The sequence below is a fragment of the Sminthopsis crassicaudata genome, chromosome 1, assembly GCF_048593235.1.
Source record: "Sminthopsis crassicaudata isolate SCR6 chromosome 1, ASM4859323v1, whole genome shotgun sequence".
NCBI classification, from domain to species: domain Eukaryota; kingdom Metazoa; phylum Chordata; class Mammalia; order Dasyuromorphia; family Dasyuridae; genus Sminthopsis; species Sminthopsis crassicaudata.
The window spans coordinates 87,688,511-87,705,674 of NC_133617.1; the positions used below are offsets into that span (position 1 = coordinate 87,688,511).

At 35.2% G+C, this 17,164-nt stretch overlaps 1 protein-coding gene across 2 annotated transcripts in view; it reads left to right on the plus strand.

The window, feature by feature from the left end:
- COL22A1 (collagen type XXII alpha 1 chain) overlaps positions 1 to 17,164 on the plus strand; it is a 578,696-nt gene that overhangs the window by 194,216 nt on the left and 367,316 nt on the right. For both annotated transcript variants that reach the window (XM_074264749.1, XM_074264757.1), the window contains one exon: positions 8,324 to 8,447. In XM_074264749.1, coding sequence (XP_074120850.1) covers positions 8,324 to 8,447 — 124 coding nt within the window. The remainder of the gene's footprint in view (positions 1 to 8,323; positions 8,448 to 17,164) is intronic.

A 17,164-nucleotide genomic window follows, 5' to 3' on the forward strand; every position in this document is an offset into this window, starting at 1 on the left:
ATCAGTTCATTTGTTTACTGGTTTTTTCTCAAATCATCCTACTTATTATTTATTACAACATAGTAATATTCCATCACAATTTGTTTAGCCATTCCCCAAATGAAAAACATCCTTTTGATTTCCAATCCTTAAACACCACAAAAAGATCTTCTATACATAATTTTTTTTTTACAAATAAATTCCCCCATCACTTTTTTGTATGTCTTTGGGATAGCAGTGTCATTGGTGAATAAAGGGTATGGATAATTTTACAGTCCTTTGGGTATAATTCCAAACATGTAATTGTCCTTAATATATATGTTCATCAAATTAAATTGAATTTAGAAATCTTGGAGAATAGAATCAGCTACATAATAATATATTATAAATTCTGAGCTAGGAAGGATCTTTTTTTTTCTTTTTTATTAATTTTTATAATTATAACATTTTCTTTGACAGTACATATGCATAGGTAATTTTTTTTTTACCTATGCATAGGAAGGATCTTATAATCTGCTAGAATAAATCTGTAGCAGAGTATAATGTCTGGAAATGACCTTAAACACATAATGGGAGAGAATAGAGCACAGATGGTTAGATGTGGAAAAGATTTTAGAATAGAAATTATTAGAGATTATGAAGTACTAAGTCTGAAAGTAAGGGACATTCTAATATAAAATACTAAAATGTTAAAGCCAATAGTTTTTTTATCCTGTAATATCTACTTCAAAGTGCCATTTCTCTCATTGGTTAGTTACTTCTAGAAGATTTGTTTTAAAGAAAGTGTCTAGGTTGGCCACATTCACTTTCATTCCTCTTTGGGAATTGTCTAGATTTCTTTAACTACCATGACTCCTGGTGGATACCTTTTATCTTCTCTCTCTCAACTCCTCTTTTCAATTCCCTTTTATATGTTGCCTTCTTCAATTTGAATATCTTCCTTGAGGGAAGGATCTCACTTTGTACTTGTATTTATATTTACAAGGCTTAGCACCACATCTAGTACACAATAAGTGCTTAATGAATGCTTATTGACATAAATATTAAAACTAAGATGAGCCTTAGAAGACTGTTTCAGATATCAATCATTCAACAAGAATATATTAAGTTCCTATGCTTCCCAGAAACTATGTTAATCATTGGGATTCAAAGACAAAAATGTAAACTTCCCAGCCTTCAAGGAGGTTACATTCTATCTAGAATTAGGCATCTAAATAGGTAGGCACAAAATATTTAACAAATACAAAATAATTTTGTGGTAGTAAGGCACTAGCACCTAGAGAATCAGGAAAGACCTCATTTAGAAGTCATTTTATTTGCATTTTAAAGGAAACTGGGAATTCTAAGTGGTAGAAATGAAGAAAGAATCCAGTTCCAGGAACAAGGGGCAGAAAAGTTATCTTGGGATTTTTGAACTTGATTCAAAAGTGTATTTTGAATAACTGTATTAAATATGAATAGTTTCCCTCAAAAACCCATTTTTATACTTCTTTAAAATATGATTCTGAGAAGGGGTGTGTCACAGGTTTTTCACTAGGCTGCCAAAGGGAGGCATCTCACACAGAGACAGAGAGAGAGAGACAGAGAGACCCACACACAGAGAAAGAGGGGGGGGGGGGAAGAGAGAGAGGGAAAGGGAGAGGGACAGGCAGAGGGGGGAGGGGAGGGAGGAGAAGGGTAAGGAGAAAAGAAGGAGGGAGGGTAGAGGGAGGGAGACGGACAGACACTGAAGAATAGATTATATAGAAGATCAGTGGTGGAGTTGAAATTGGAAGCCATGTTTTCTGAGGGTCCAGTATAGTTCCATTTTAGAACTATCATACTCCTCCCCTTTGATGAATATTTAATTTGTAATTTGAGTCTGACTTGTCTGTCAAAATCTCTTCTGGTTACTGATTATTAAGTCACATTGAGGGCCCAGTTACCTAATATAGAGACCAAAAGGACTTCGGGAAATATTCTTAATTGTTTCAGATCTAGCAAACCAGATAAATAGCTGTTCAGGAGAATTTTTTGTTTCTGAATAGGCAAATCAGATGTCATCACAAATAATATTTGGGAAAATAAGGACTTTTACACATTCCCTGAGGAGACAACATCATTCATTATATAATTAATCATTAAATGCCTAGGAAGACCACATCCTTGGGTACTGAGGTATAACCTAACTCAGCTGGAATGAAGTCAAGACCACAGACACTGACCTCTGCAAAATGCTAATAACTGGCATTTAATAAGTGGTTGGCCTGGTTATTCTGTAGCAGTAGCAAAAATGCCAAGTAGCATTTTACTGTCCACCTTCTACATGCAGCCTTTCTAGTGTCTCATCCTTACACAACCCACTGCTACTGCCTTTCCTCTATTGATTTTGTTCAGTTTATCTTGTATAGTCTTATTTTTACAGAGGTATCAGCGTACTCTCTCTCCTAGTTGACTATGAACAGCCTGAAGGCAAGAACTGGTTTTTCTTTTGCCTTTTGTTGCATCCTCAGCACTTAGCACAGTGCTTGGCACATAGTAATAACTGTTGACATGCTTATAGTCTGCTGACTGACATAATGACTTTTCTTACTCCTATCCCTTTTCCTCACCTGAGCTAGGACATAAGGAATCTCAGAATTAGAAGCAGAATTCATCTTCTGTCCCAACCACTTACCTCAGAATCTCTTATAAAAATCATCAGCAAGTCTTTTTTTTTTTTCATTTAGAAACTCCTAATACTAACCTACTGCCTCACAAGGTAGGCCTTTTCCCTTTTGGATAAATTTAGTTGTTAGGAAATTTTTGTATTTTCATAAAGTCTAGATCCTTTACAAAACTGTTAGCCATTACTCTCTACTCTGCCCCTTGGGGGTCAAGAAGAACAAGATTACACCCTCTTCTCTAAACGAACTCTTGGAAAATACTGATCTTGTTTTGCTTTAGGTTTCCCTTGACTGGAGTAAATAATCATATGGCATGATTTCTAGTCTTTTCAGCATCCTGGTTACAATTTTGTGAATGTTCTTTACTTTTATTCAGTTCAGTTCAACAAATGTTTAAGGTATTCTGCTCAGCAATTTGGAACTATGCTCAAAAAGTTATCAAATTGTGCATACCCTTTGACCCAGCAGTGTTACTTCTGGATTTGTATCCCAAAGAGATATTAAAGGAGGAAAAGGGATTTGTATGTACAACCATATTTGTGGCAGCCCTCTTTGTAGTGGCCAGAAACTGGAAACTGAGTGGATGCCCATCAATTGGAGAATGGCTGAATAAATTGTGGTATATGAATGTTATGGAATATAATTGTTTTGTAAGAAATGACCAGCAGGATGATTTCAGAAAGGCCTGGAGAGACTTACATGAACTGATACTGAGTGAAATGAGCAGAACCAAGAAATCATTTTCCATAACAAGATTATATGATGATCAATTCTGATGGACTTGGCCCTCATCATCAGTGAGATAATTCAAACTAGTGCCACTTGTTCAGTGATGAAGAAAGCCATCTACACCCAAAGAGAGGACTGTAGGAGCTGAGTGTGAACCACAACCTAGCATTCTCACTCTCTCTGTTATTTGCTTGCATTTTGTTTTCTTTCTCAGTTTTTTCTCCTTCTTCATTTGATTTTTCTAGTGCAGCAAGATAACATATAAATATGTATACACATATTGGATTTAACATATATTTTAACATATTTAACATGTATTAGACTACCTGCCAGCTAGGGGAGAAGGTGGAAGGAGAGGAAAATTTGGAACAGAAGGTTTTTCAAGGGTCAATGTTGAAAAATTACACATGCATATGTTTTGTAAATAAAAAGCTTTAACAAAAAATAAATATAAAATAACTAAAAAAATGATATGGTTTATAGAAAATTTACTATAGAGTTTGGTCTCAGGTTAGGTGTATAGAAAATGGAAAACTGGCTCCACTGGATTCTGTCCTAGTTGAACCACATCTAGAATATGGCATTTCATTTTTGATACCTTATTTTAGGGGATAGTAAGAATTACTTTTTTGCTTTACTTTACTAAATTAAATATTTATTTTATTAGGAATGATTTTTGGGACATTTTATCATATAAATATAGATAACCTGGTTTTCTTCCTTTGAGAAATATGTGTTTAAATCCTTAGATCATTTGTCAATTTGGAAATAGCTTATATTCTTATGATTTCAGACCAGTTTCTTATATATCTTGAGGATAAGATTTTTATCAAAAAAACTTGCTGCATACATTTTTCCCTATGTATATTCCCTTTTTAAAATTTTAGTTTTATTGTTGTTTTTTGCATGTGTGTGCAAAAAACTTTTACATTTTATGCAATCAAAATTACCTATTTTATCTTCTGTAATGGTCTCTGTCCTTTGATCATGAACTTATTTGGTAAAAACATATATGCAGTTTTTTTTCTCAATGTTTCTCAAATTTGTTTATGATTTTACCTCTCACATAAACATCATGGAAAAAAAACCTGAAGCTTATTTTTGTATTAAATATTAGTTTAAATCTAAATTCTTCCATACTCTTTTTCAGTTTTCCCAGCAGTTCTTGTTACTATGGCTGTTATCCCAGTAGTTACGGTCTTTGTGTTTAAATAACATACTAGCTTATGAGATATATTTGCTTCTATAGATTATATAGATAATATGTTCAACTAAGATCAGTTTTTTTTTTAACTATTTCACACTTCTTTAAGAATTACTCTCTCAAAATGTAGATTGAATTTTAGAATTGGTAGGCCCCTTTATTTGCATACTTTTTCATCATTGCTCTTGAGATTCATGATTTTTGACTCTCTATTCTATCACAGTGGCAAAGATGACTCCCAAAAAGTGATAAATGTTGGAACAGACTATGGGAGAAAAACACATCAATATAGTCTTTCAATCAATCAATATTTATTAAGCATTTATTATGTGCCAGCACATTGCTAAGCACTGGGAATACAAAAAATTCCCCCAGAGAAATATAATCTAGTTGGAGAGACAACATAAAAACAAACGCAGATAGATAGATAGATAGATAGATAGATAGATAGATAGATAGATAGATAGATAGATAGATATCTCTATCTATTTGTGTCCTATGTATCTATGTTTGGTGTGTGTGTGTGTGTGTGTGTGTGTGTGTGTGTGTGTGTGTGTGTGTGTGTGTAGAGAGAGAGAAACAGAGAAACAGAGACAGAGAGAATGCGAGAATCATATACAAGATAAATAAGAAATAATAAACAGGGAAAAGGCACTAGAATTAAGTGGGGTTGGGGAAGACTTCCTGTAGAAAATGAGATTTTGGTTGGGATTTAAAGGAATCCAGGGAGGTCAGCAGACAGAATGAAGCAGGAAAACATTCCAGGAAGGGAAAACAGCCAGAGAAACTGCCTGGAGCTGAGAGATGGAGTGTTTTATTCATGGAATAGCCAGAAGACCAATACATAGTAGTATAGGGGGATAAGAAAAGAAAGCCCAGAGCAGAACCCTGAGGGACATTGGTAGTTACAGGTCCAAATATAGGTTTAGTGAATTAAAACTGAATTAAAATAATACTAGAAAGGGAAATAATTCAAACTCTGACCAAGTTAATTTTAGATGGAAAGAAAAGGTGCAAAGTTTATAAACCACCTCCCAATTCAATTTAATTCCATAATCCTTTCTTAATGATATACTATGTGCAAAACACTATCTTAAACCAACAGATGAATTGGAGCCATTGAGAATTTGTTTAAGAGTCCTTTAAACTGGAGAGATGCAAAGACAAAAATGAAAGTCTGGTTAAGAAGCTTAGAGCCTAGTTAAAGGATGAGACTAGAGGACAGAAAGGAATAATGCAATTAGAATATTATAAAGTACGAGGAGAAATCAGACTAGAATAGGATGAAAATCTTAAGAAATGGATGGATTTATAAGGAAAGGCTTCAAGGAAGAGGTGTCACCTGAGCTTTACTTTCAAAAAAGGAAATACTTTAACAGGTGTAGGGACAGATCACTTTTTCTCCATAGTGAACAGACTCTCAGTAGAAGGTAAGAGGTATAGAATGAAAGGATAATCAAAATGTCAAAATAATGTAAAGATAAATCTGTAAGATCAGATAAACTAGCACTCAGAAACCTTCAATCATTCTCTATTGTTACAAATTGCATATCCTGAAATTCAGAGGTCTCCTCAATAATGGCTCCACTTTACCTGTCTCTCTCCACCCCCAAACAATATTACAGCAAAAACATACTACTTTCTATTCTGAATCTGACACTTCCCACTTCTGCATGGTCCCTGGAGTCTTCCATGTGTGGAATGGACTATTTTCTTCTTCACTATGTTCAAGACCTTCTTCTATTTAAGGTCACCTCCTAGTAATTTAAGTACTGTTGAAAAGATACCGAATCAGAAAAGAACTGGAAATAGAACAAGAAAAATCTGAGTTTAGATCCTATCTTAAGATGATTAGCCATGTGGCTCTGGACAAGTCCCTTCACTGCTTCAGTTTCTCCATCTACAAAATGAGGATAACAATAGCACCTTATCTCCCAGATTTGTTATGAGGATTAAATGATACAATATTTTTGGAGCACTTTGCAGACCTTCAAGTGTTATACCTAGCTATTATTAGAAGGGACTGATGATATAGGCAGCAAGGTGAGACAATAGGTAGAGGGCCAGGTCTGGAATCAGAAAAACTCATCTTCCTGAGTTCAGATTTACAGATATTTCCTAGCTTTGGCAAATCACTTAACCCTGGTTGCCTCAGTTTCCTCACCTGTAAAATGAGAAGGATATGGCAAACCATTTCAGTATCTTTGCCACTAAGCCCCAAATAGGGTCATGAAGAGTCAAATATGACTTACAAGAATTGATGACAGAAATTGCCTGTGAAGGAAATCAGAAATGCAGGCGGACAAAAATAGAGGTATTGGGAATTCTATGTATGGTTTATAGTCAAGTTCTTTTGCTGGATATAGCTGGTTCAGTTCATTACTGCTCTATTGGAACTGATTTGGTTCATCTCATTGTTGGAGAGGGCCTTGTCCATCAGAATTGATCATCATACAGTATTGTTGTTGAAGTGTATAATGATCTCCTGGTGCTGCTCATTTCACTCAGCATCAGTTCATGTAAGTCTCTCCAGGCCTTTCTGAAATCAACCTGCTGGTCATTTCTTACAGAACAATAATATTCTATAACATCCATATACCACAATATATTCAGCCATTCTCCAATTGATGGGCATCCACTCAGTTCCAGTTTCTGGTCACTACAAAGAGGGATGCCACAAACATTCTTCCACATACGGGGCCCCTTTCCCTCCTTTAAGATCTCTTTGGGATGTAAGCCCAGTAGTAACACTGCTGGATCTCAAAGGGGATGCACAATTTGATAACTTTTTGAGCATAGTTCCAAATTACTGAGCAGAACACCTTAAACATTTCTTAAACTTAACTGAATAAAAATAGAGAACATTCACAAACTTGTAACCAGGATGCTGAAGAGACTTAAAATCATGCCATATGATTATTTACTCCAGTCAAGGGAAACCTAAAGCAAAACAAGATCAGTATTTTCAAGAGCTCTTTTAGAGAAGAGGGTGTAATCTTGTTCTTCTTGATCTCCAAGGGGCAGAGTAGAGAGTAATGGCTAACAGTTTTATAAAGGATTTAGACTTCATGCAAATGCAAAAATTCCTAACAATTGGCCCGCTCATTTCACTCAGCATCAGTTCATGTAAGTCTTTCCAGGCCTCTCGAAAATCATCCTGCTAGTCATTTCTTACAGAATAATAATATTTCATAGCTTTCATATATCATAACTTATTCAGCTATTCTCCAATTTATGGGCAAACACTCAGTTTCCATTTCTGTGCCACTATAAAAAGGGCTGCCACAAACATTTTTGCACATACAGGTCCCTTTCCCTCCTTTAAGATCTGTTTGGGATGTAAGCCCAGTAGTAACACTGATGGATCAAAGAGTATGCACAGTTTGATAACTTTTTGAGCGTAGTTCCAAACTGCTTTCCAGAATGGTTAGATCTGTTCACAATCCACCAACAGTTTTCCCATATCCCCTTCAATATTTGTCATTATCTTTAATGTCATCTTAGCCAATCTGACAGGTGTGTAGTGGCATCTCAGAGTTGTCTTAATTTGTATTTGTATTTTCTGATCAATAGTGATTTGGAGTACTTTTTCATATGATACAAATAGTTTCATATTTCTTCATCTAAAATGTATCTATTCATATTCTTTGACCATTTATCAATTGGAGAATGGAAGCTGTATCATATTAAGGCTTTACCTTGAATACATAGTCAACTAATAACTCTTGAATCTTTTTGAATGTTTATTCTCTTTATTTCTCTCCAGGGATGTATTTCCCCAAGGTTTACCTGATGAGTATGCTTTTGTCACTACCTTCCGGTTCAGGAAAACTTCACGAAGAGAGGACTGGTATATCTGGCAAATCATTGATAAATATGGAATTCCACAGGTATGACATCATCCCTTGGTCTGATTACTGCTCTTCCTATGTTTATAAAGTTACTTATTTCCTTCTTTCTTTGTATACATAAAAACTCTTCTTCCTGGTCATTCAAACATAGGGCTGAATCAGACTAGTTGCTAGATTTGATTGCTGTCACTTTGAGGCCAATTTCTTGGATTAAAAAAAGGAAATGTGCAATGCAGTAATCTGTGCTAATTTCCTCCTAATTTTGACCATTGCTCTTCCTTCTACTTAATGCTTTTTCCTAGATCTTTGGATATTTTGCCCTGAAGAATTTTTTTGACTTAACCTTGAAAAAGCACCCTGAGATCTCTTAATTTGAACTAGGCTTATCCCCTAGTATTTCTTCTTCTTTTCCTTCTGTTAAGTACCACTAATCCTTCCATGGGTTATTCTTTAGGACTAGAATAGAGCTTAGACAATTCACTTCCTCTTTGAAGTTTAGTTTATTCTAATAAGAAGATTGTCCTAATGATATCTAAAGTTATATTAGCTCAAATTCTATAATCCTTTGATACTGAATTCATTAATCTGGTGCCCACGAGCTCAAGAACAATGGCAAATCAGATGGTAGCACAGCTTCAGTCCTAGTGAGTCCCACAGAGACTGAGAGAGAGAAGGAAATTGAAGAGAAACTAAGACTCATGAATACTTTATTGACGATAATATATCAAGATATGAAAAGTTCTTATCCCAGCTATGATAGCTATGGCCAAGTCCTTCTATGATGAGGGAAGGGTAAAGAAATGAAAAAACTAGAAGACTGGAGGTCAGGAGAAATGGGATTTATTAAGAGAAGATAGTTCAATAGATGGAAATATGGGGGTCTCTCCTTGTAATTCTCTATCCATCTCCATCTGACTACAGTTTAAATTCATGGGTTGATGAAATATTACTTCTACTAACATTCTCTGTTCCCATTAAATTTCCTTTTATTGTGCCTTCTTCATTGCATTTTTCCATTTCTGTGTCTTTCCCTAGATTTACCCCTTTTCCTGGTATGTTTTTCATCATTTTGAGCATAATCTTTTAGCACTTCTATTTTTTTAACTTAAAAGCCATCCTGAGACTTTTCTTGGTTTTTTCAGTTAATGTAGAACCTTCAAATAACCTGGCAATTTTTTTTTTCGTATCTGCTTATCTATATACATGTTGTTTCCCCTAGTTAAATATAAGCTCCTGGAGAAAAGACTTTTTTCTTTTTGTATTTGCATTTCCAGTCTTCTGCACATGGTACATGCTTAAGAACTGTTATGTGATTGATCCTTTCATATCCCTGGGGGTTGCTCTGAGGCTTATGTCTCTAGTGTTTGCTGTGTCTTGAGTCACTGGTCCTTGTATGTTGATAGACTCCCTGTTAGCCTGTGATAATGATAATGTTCAAAGTTAAATATTGGACTTAGAGTTGGGAGACTTTGAGTCAAGCCCTGCATGTGACATTCTCTATGCTTAGATTAATAAATTTATTGACTTGACTTGAATGTATGATGCTGCATAAGCCATTTTAAGTCACTAGACCTCAAATGATAAATGATCAAATGATGAAGAGGCGGTTTTTGGAGGAAGAAATCAACAGTTCATATAACCCACATACAAATGGTCTAAATCATTATTGATTAGAGAAATACAAATTCAAAACTTTGATATATCATCTCACCTATATCAGGTTGGATAAAATGATATAAGGGGAAAATCACAATATATAAGGGATATGGAAAAAGTGGGACACTAAAAACTATTGATGGAACTGTGAACTGATCCAACCATTTTGAAGAGCAATTTGGAATTATACTTAGAGAGTTTTAAAATTGTGTATACCCTTTAACTCAGCAACACTACTATTAATTATATTTCCCAAGGTGACCTGGGAAAAAGAAAAAAAAGAACTTACATGTTCTAAAATATTTATAGCACCTTTCTTTGTAGGGGCAAAGAACTGAAAATTGAGGGGATACCTATCAGTTGGGGAATAGCTAAATAAATTGTGGTATGTGGTTTGATAAAATACAAAAGTGACAAGAGAAATGATGAACAGGTTGATTTTTGGAAAACATAGAGAGATTTACATTAAATAATGAAGAATGAACATAGTAGAATCAAGAAAATGATGTATTCTCTAATAGCAATATGATTCAAAAAGCAAATGTGAATGATTAAGCTATTCTTAGTTTTGTGAATATTGCTATCCAGCTTCAGAAAAAATCTGATATGTGGAAATATGTATTATATAATTGTGTGTGTGTGTGTGTGTGTGTGTACGCGCACGTGTGTGTGTGCAAGAGAGAGACAGAGAGAGACAGATAGATACACAGACACATAGAGAGACAGAGAGAGATGCTGGCTTTCTTTATTGCAGGGTTGGGAGAGAGGTATGAAAACAGATTGGAACTCAAATGTAAAAGAAATCTTTTTTTTAAAAAAAGAAACTTTTTGCAAACTATAAATAACTAATAATCCTAATATGTATGATTTATAAGTATTGTTATCTCTTTCACTGTGACAGATTATAATTCCCTCTAAAGTTAGTAGCTGACCTTTGAAAATCGTCATTTCCGTAGCCAACTTGGTGGTAAGACTAAATATTACTAGACTGGTCCTTGGAGAAAGCCAAAAGCTACCATGAGGACTATTATTGATTCTTTCCAGCTTAAAAATATAATTGTACTGTCGAAACCATATGAGATTAGGACTGCCTGTGTATAGGGCACTGGTGTAATTATATCAAGATTTTCCCCCTTCCCACTATCATTTAGTCTACGTTTCTTCATATTTTCCACAAGAGTAACATGTCTCCTGGCTCCCTTCCCAACGTTATTCTTTTCCTACCTTCTCTCTATTCTTCTCTTCTTCTCTTTCTTTCTATCCTTCCCTATCTTTTGTTTCCCTCTCCCCCCTTCTTCCTATTCCTTTGCCCTTCTCTCTATCAAGAAGTGCAAGAGATTCTTATGGACTAAAATGATAATAGAAGTATTTATTTATGTAGCATAAGGTTTGAAAAGTACTTTATGAATATTATCTTGTTAGAGTCTCCCAACAATTCTAATTGTAAATGCTTTAATTATTCCCATTTTACAGGTGAGAAAACTGAGGCAGGTTGAGGTAAAGTGACTTGCTAGTTCACACAGCTAGTTAGTGTTTGAGGCTAGATTTAAATCAGTCTTTCTGACTCCAAATTGGTTGTTTTTTATAATATGCTATTGATACTTTAATCCGCTTTAATCCGCTCCATTTCCCACCTGGACAGATTCACCCCTACTTAGGTAGTCTCATGGTCCTCACAACTTCCTGTATAAACACTATACTTAGTGCAAGCAGCTCAGAATTTATGAGTTTAAGAGATCTACCAGCCTTGGCCTCCTCAGCTGAAGCAATTATAGCATGCAACCCTTTCCAGAATTATTTTCATACTAGATAATGGAATACAGGTACTTCACAGAGTATTTTGAATTAAAGATTTCTCCCTCTTCCAAATATCATTCTATATTTATTTTTCCACTTCTTCACTCTGGCTTTTACTTATCAACTATTGTTTTCACACTATCTTCCAAAATAATTTTTGACTTTCCACTTTGATGGGTTGCAGACGGTCATTTTCAGCTCCCATCTAAGTGGGGAATGCGAAACTTGGTAATCATAGTCATCCCAGAAACCAATTGGTGTGTGATCAAAGATTTCATTCTCTGGCAGATTGTTATCCCCTTTGCTCACAGAGTTAATGAGCCAACCATATGTCAGTCAGTCATCTGCTTTTGTCTTCACCTGGAAAATGAGCTTTTGGAAAGGAGATGCCAAATTTTTCTATTGAGTCACAATGTTTTCCTTTGGGAAGTATTAAAAAAAGAACATGTCTAAGGCTTTCTCCAATTCTATCCTCTTCATTGACCATCTGGAAGAAAGAGCATTCAGGAAACCTGGGTTCTCTTCTTAGCTCATAGAATTACCCTGCTTTAGAAAGAACACTAAACTGTGAGGCAGAAGTCCTGGATTCAAGCCTTTACCCTAATACTTGTTTGCTGATTAATATTGGGCAAATCACTTAATTTCCCAGAACTTCTGTTGTTTATATGTAGAAATGAAAATAATAATGAATGTATTTGCACACAACATAATACACACATTTAGTGTGCAGTTATTGTGAGGAAAAACTAGGATATCAAATACAGTTGAGAGCCCAGAGGACCTCAAAATACTTACATTATAACACACTTTGCATACCTAATTGAGAGTTGGAAAATCTATCTGAATTACCCAAGGCCAAATGGTGTTAGATTCTGCCACTCATTAGTCTCTTATTTTTTTTTTTTTTATACCATATTATTCTGCTGTTTTGCCCTCTCTGGTTCCAATTCTATTAACTCTGAATCAAGTTACTTTTTCTCTTTGTGTCTCAGTTTTCTCATCAGTAACAAGCAAGGTTTAGAATAAATGACCCCTAAACTCCTTCTACTGTTAATATTCCATATGCCAAGTTTTCTTCCAAGTTGTAACATTTTACAGTTCTGTGATTCTGTAGAGCAGGGAGGGGGTGGAACTTTAATGGTTAAGACATTTTTTCAGTTGTGTCAGACTGACCCTACTTGGGTTTTCTTAGCAAAATTACTGGCGTGATTTGTCATTTCCTTCTCCAGCTCATTTTACAGATGACAAACTGAGGCAAACAAAGTTAAATTAATTGTCCAGGGTTCAAGACTACTGTTTGAAGCCATATTTAAACTCAAAATGATTAGTCTTCCTGATTCTAAGGCCTATGTTCTATCCACTGAGATACTTAGCTGCCTGGGTACTCAACATTTAGAAACTCACCATGTAAACACTTAAATTCTCAACATTTAAATGAGTGGAAATTGGAAATTATTGAGGATAAAAGTTGTCTCATAGAATAGCCTGGCATCTTGTCTGGCCTTGCTTCAGGTTAGTGAAAAGTCAAAATTCTTTGTGTACTACATTACAGTAATACAGATGAGCAAGAATATCTGAGATTCAAGTTGCTAAATTCAATGGAATTCCCAAATCATAAATGATAAAGTGACCACCTGTCAATACTACTGGGTTTCTCAAAGTAAATAATAACCTGCGTGAAGACTAGGTCAACCATTTATTGTGATGCAGCTATAGAAAAGCAATAGACCCCATAATCAATATAAGAAATAGATTTGAATAAGAATAGATTCGAACCCCCATTTTACTATTTGCTACTTGGGTGAATCATTTTTCTTTTGAGATTCAGTTCCCTTAGCTGAAAAACAGAGAGGAATTGAATGTGTATGGTTCCTAGATCACAAAATTGTGAGAGAATAAAGAGAGAGAAATGAAATTGAGCCATTCTTAAAGCCAGGGGTTTTTCACTGTTGTCCGACTTTTTAATAACTCATTTAGGATTTTCTTGGCAAAGATAAGTGTCTTGCCATTTTCTTCTCCAGCTCATTTTACAAATTAGAAGCTAAGAGAAACAGGATTAAGTGACTTTCCCAGGATTACATAGTTAGTAAATGTCTGAGGCTGAATTTGAATGCAGGAATAGGAGTTCTTATAATGCTTGTATGAGAACAAGACAAAGGAGAGAAAAGTAAAGTAACACAAGTATGGACTTTACTGATGTCCCCTTGGACAAACAACTTTATTTGTTGGATGTTCCACTTTCTCATCTATAAAATGGGAATAACAATCTCTATTTATTAATCATAAGATTGTTATGAGGAAGAAATTCTATAAAAGCTTTGTCCCTATAGCTAGCTAAAGAAATAGATGCTATTAAAATCTTTATAGTATTTCAGAGTCATCCAAAAATCTTTCTCACTGGCAAAACTTTGAGGAATTTTTGAAATCAATTGAGTAGGGCAAGCTTTTGATCTTTGGGGTGGTAATTGCTGGTAATCTAAGCTGTCTGCCATCTGTGACTATTCTTTTAATTTGTGACACTCCTCATCGCCTCTTCATGAAACTTAATACTGCTACTTAGGCGGTACCCTCTTTTTTCCCACGACTTGAATGAACAACTGACCATTGGACAGAATTTGGAGTATTCATTTAGATATAATTGATTTAGTCTCATTGCTCAAACAGATACTGGTTCTATGACCAGAAATTTTGCTCATCCTGAAAAAATGCCCTCTCATATTAAATATTAATCAATTGAAACAAAATCATATCATCATGAAAAAAATGATCATGAAATTGAAAGAGTCATGAATGAGTGAGTAGACTGAGTTTCTAATCCTAGCTCATCATATGCTAGATTTATTACCATTGTCAAGTTAATTGATTTCTCTGAGCTTCAGCATATACATAGGTAAAATGGAGGTGCCTATATCTGGGGAGATGATAGTGGGAGAGGTAATAAAGGAGGCTGGCTACCTTTCCAACGAGTCTCTCAAAATAATAATAGAAATATATAAAAAAAGAAAATTTAATGATGATGGTAATATCTACAATGTCTATTACATTGTGCAAAATAAAGTAATAAGAAAATAATACAAAGTAATATTTTAAAAGGATAATGAGGGATAAAAAAAGTTTTTTTTTGTTGTTGTATAAAGGAAGATAGGTCTTTTCTGAACTGTAAATCAAGAAGCCAAATTTTCTGACTCCAAATGCTATACTCTTTTCCATCACATCTTCTTCAATATTATAATGAAAAGAATCATAGATATTCTGGAGTCTAGGAGGAACCAAATAGGAGTTGGGTATGTGTACTTGGGAGGAAAAGATTTATTTGAAAATATAGGGTATTGCAGATTATGGCAGAGTTAGAATTCTGGTTTGAAGATTTTAGACGTCTGTCAAGTAAGAAATGGAAAACAATCTGAACAGGAATGTGACAGGAAAAAATGGTGATTTAGGATAACACATCTTTTCAGGCTCAGGGGAGAGACTGGAAGAAGAGAGATGATGTAGTAATGAAGGTCTGGACTTGAGGTGATAAAGGTCTGGGCTAAGTTTTTTGACACAGATGTGGGAATAGGTAGGGAAACATTCAGGGGAATTTCAGAGGAAATAGGACTTGGTGACTGATTAGCTACAGCAGATCAAGCAAAAGGAAGGGTTGATGGTGATACCAAGATTTTGAGCTTAAGGGAGTAGGAGGATGACAACTGTATTGACAGGGAAGTTGCTAAGAGTAGCCAATTTGGAAGGAAAGATAAGTTCTATCTTGGAGGAGCTGAAGTTGAAATGGTCTAAAAAATTCAGGAGGAGAGGGAAAAATGTGCATCATCAGTCTTGTGGTGATAATTGAGATCATGAAACAATTAAGAATGAGAAAGAGAAATACTTTTGAAGACGGCCAATTTAGGAATGTTTTTTGATGGACTATTTATATTTGTAACAAAGATTTTGTTTTTTTCCTTCTCTCTCCTGATTTAGTTTTCTACTTTCTGTTCAGTATCTCCTCTTTATTCTATATTTTTCTAATTTGGACATAGTTGTTGCGGATTGTCTCTTTATGAGACTATGTCACTCCTTGAGAACAGGGATGTTTCTTTTTGCCTTTTTGTGTGAAATAATGAAAAAAAGTGCCTGACACATAGTAAGCATTTAATAAAATGTATTGACTGACTATCTTTCAAAGAGGTAGTGGAGATAGGAGGGAGAAAAAATAAATGTGTGTTAACTGAAAACATATTTTAATTAAAAGTTCATACCTTCATTGTCCACCTTACCAGGTTATTCTGTCTCCAGTGAGATAAAAGTACTGTAAAATATTTCACAAACTTTAAAACACTATAGGGATATCGGTTATTACTTTTATTATTCCCAAAATGGCAATACTATTCATATTCAAGAATCTTTTAATCTTTTTATGTGCAGTACCATATACATTTAGATGAAGGATTTAGAACAGCTCCTTTATAATGTTTCCACTATGACCATAGTATTAAACTTGTTTCATACAACAGATTGACTTCAGTGACCTGGTTCCCCAAATTGTTCTCAGGATTAATAGAAGTTGGCTTCCACTAAGCCCAAAGACAGAATTGTTTAGCCAATTCATATCATCAAGGTGAATGACTGTGAAGAAAAAAGTCAAGGCTTTTGTCAAGAGCAGGTTTAGTTGTTTCCCCTCCCTGATAATTTTTGCTTCCTGGCTCTCTCTCTCTGGTCTGAAATTCTCCCTCTTCGGGAAACCTGGAGGGATAGGCTTGGCCTGTTGCCACTCCCTTTCTTGCCATCTGGAATAGCTCTTGAATCCCTCACCACCTCATTATTCTGTGATCTCCTTTTATATCTCATTTGCAGACTCTTCTGTCCTCCTCCTGTCTGTCTCTTCCTTCATTCTTCTCTCCTGCTGCCAAAATGAGCTCAGTGCTGAAACCCTAGGGGGCTGCTTGGTGATGGAGTCTATGTTAAAGACACAGGTCTAACTCCCACAGTCTATCTTGGTAACCGCTGATAGCTCCTTAGGGAAGGATTGGCTAGACACAAGATGAATAGAAATAAATAGGAAGTCATGATGGTTGACCATCAGATAATGAAAGCCGGCAAAACAGAAATTTTGTTCTGTTATTAAAGGTATTATTCTGGACTGGAGATAGAGATGTGGTACAATGAAAAGAGCAATGGACTAAGTGGGAGAAACCTAGATTCCAGGCCCATTTCTGCTTCTCTCCTAGTTTTTAATGAGGGAATGAGGGATAGAGACAAAGAGAGGAGAAGGAAGGAGAGAGAGGAGGAAGAAGAGAGAAATAGAGACTGAGAGAAAGAGA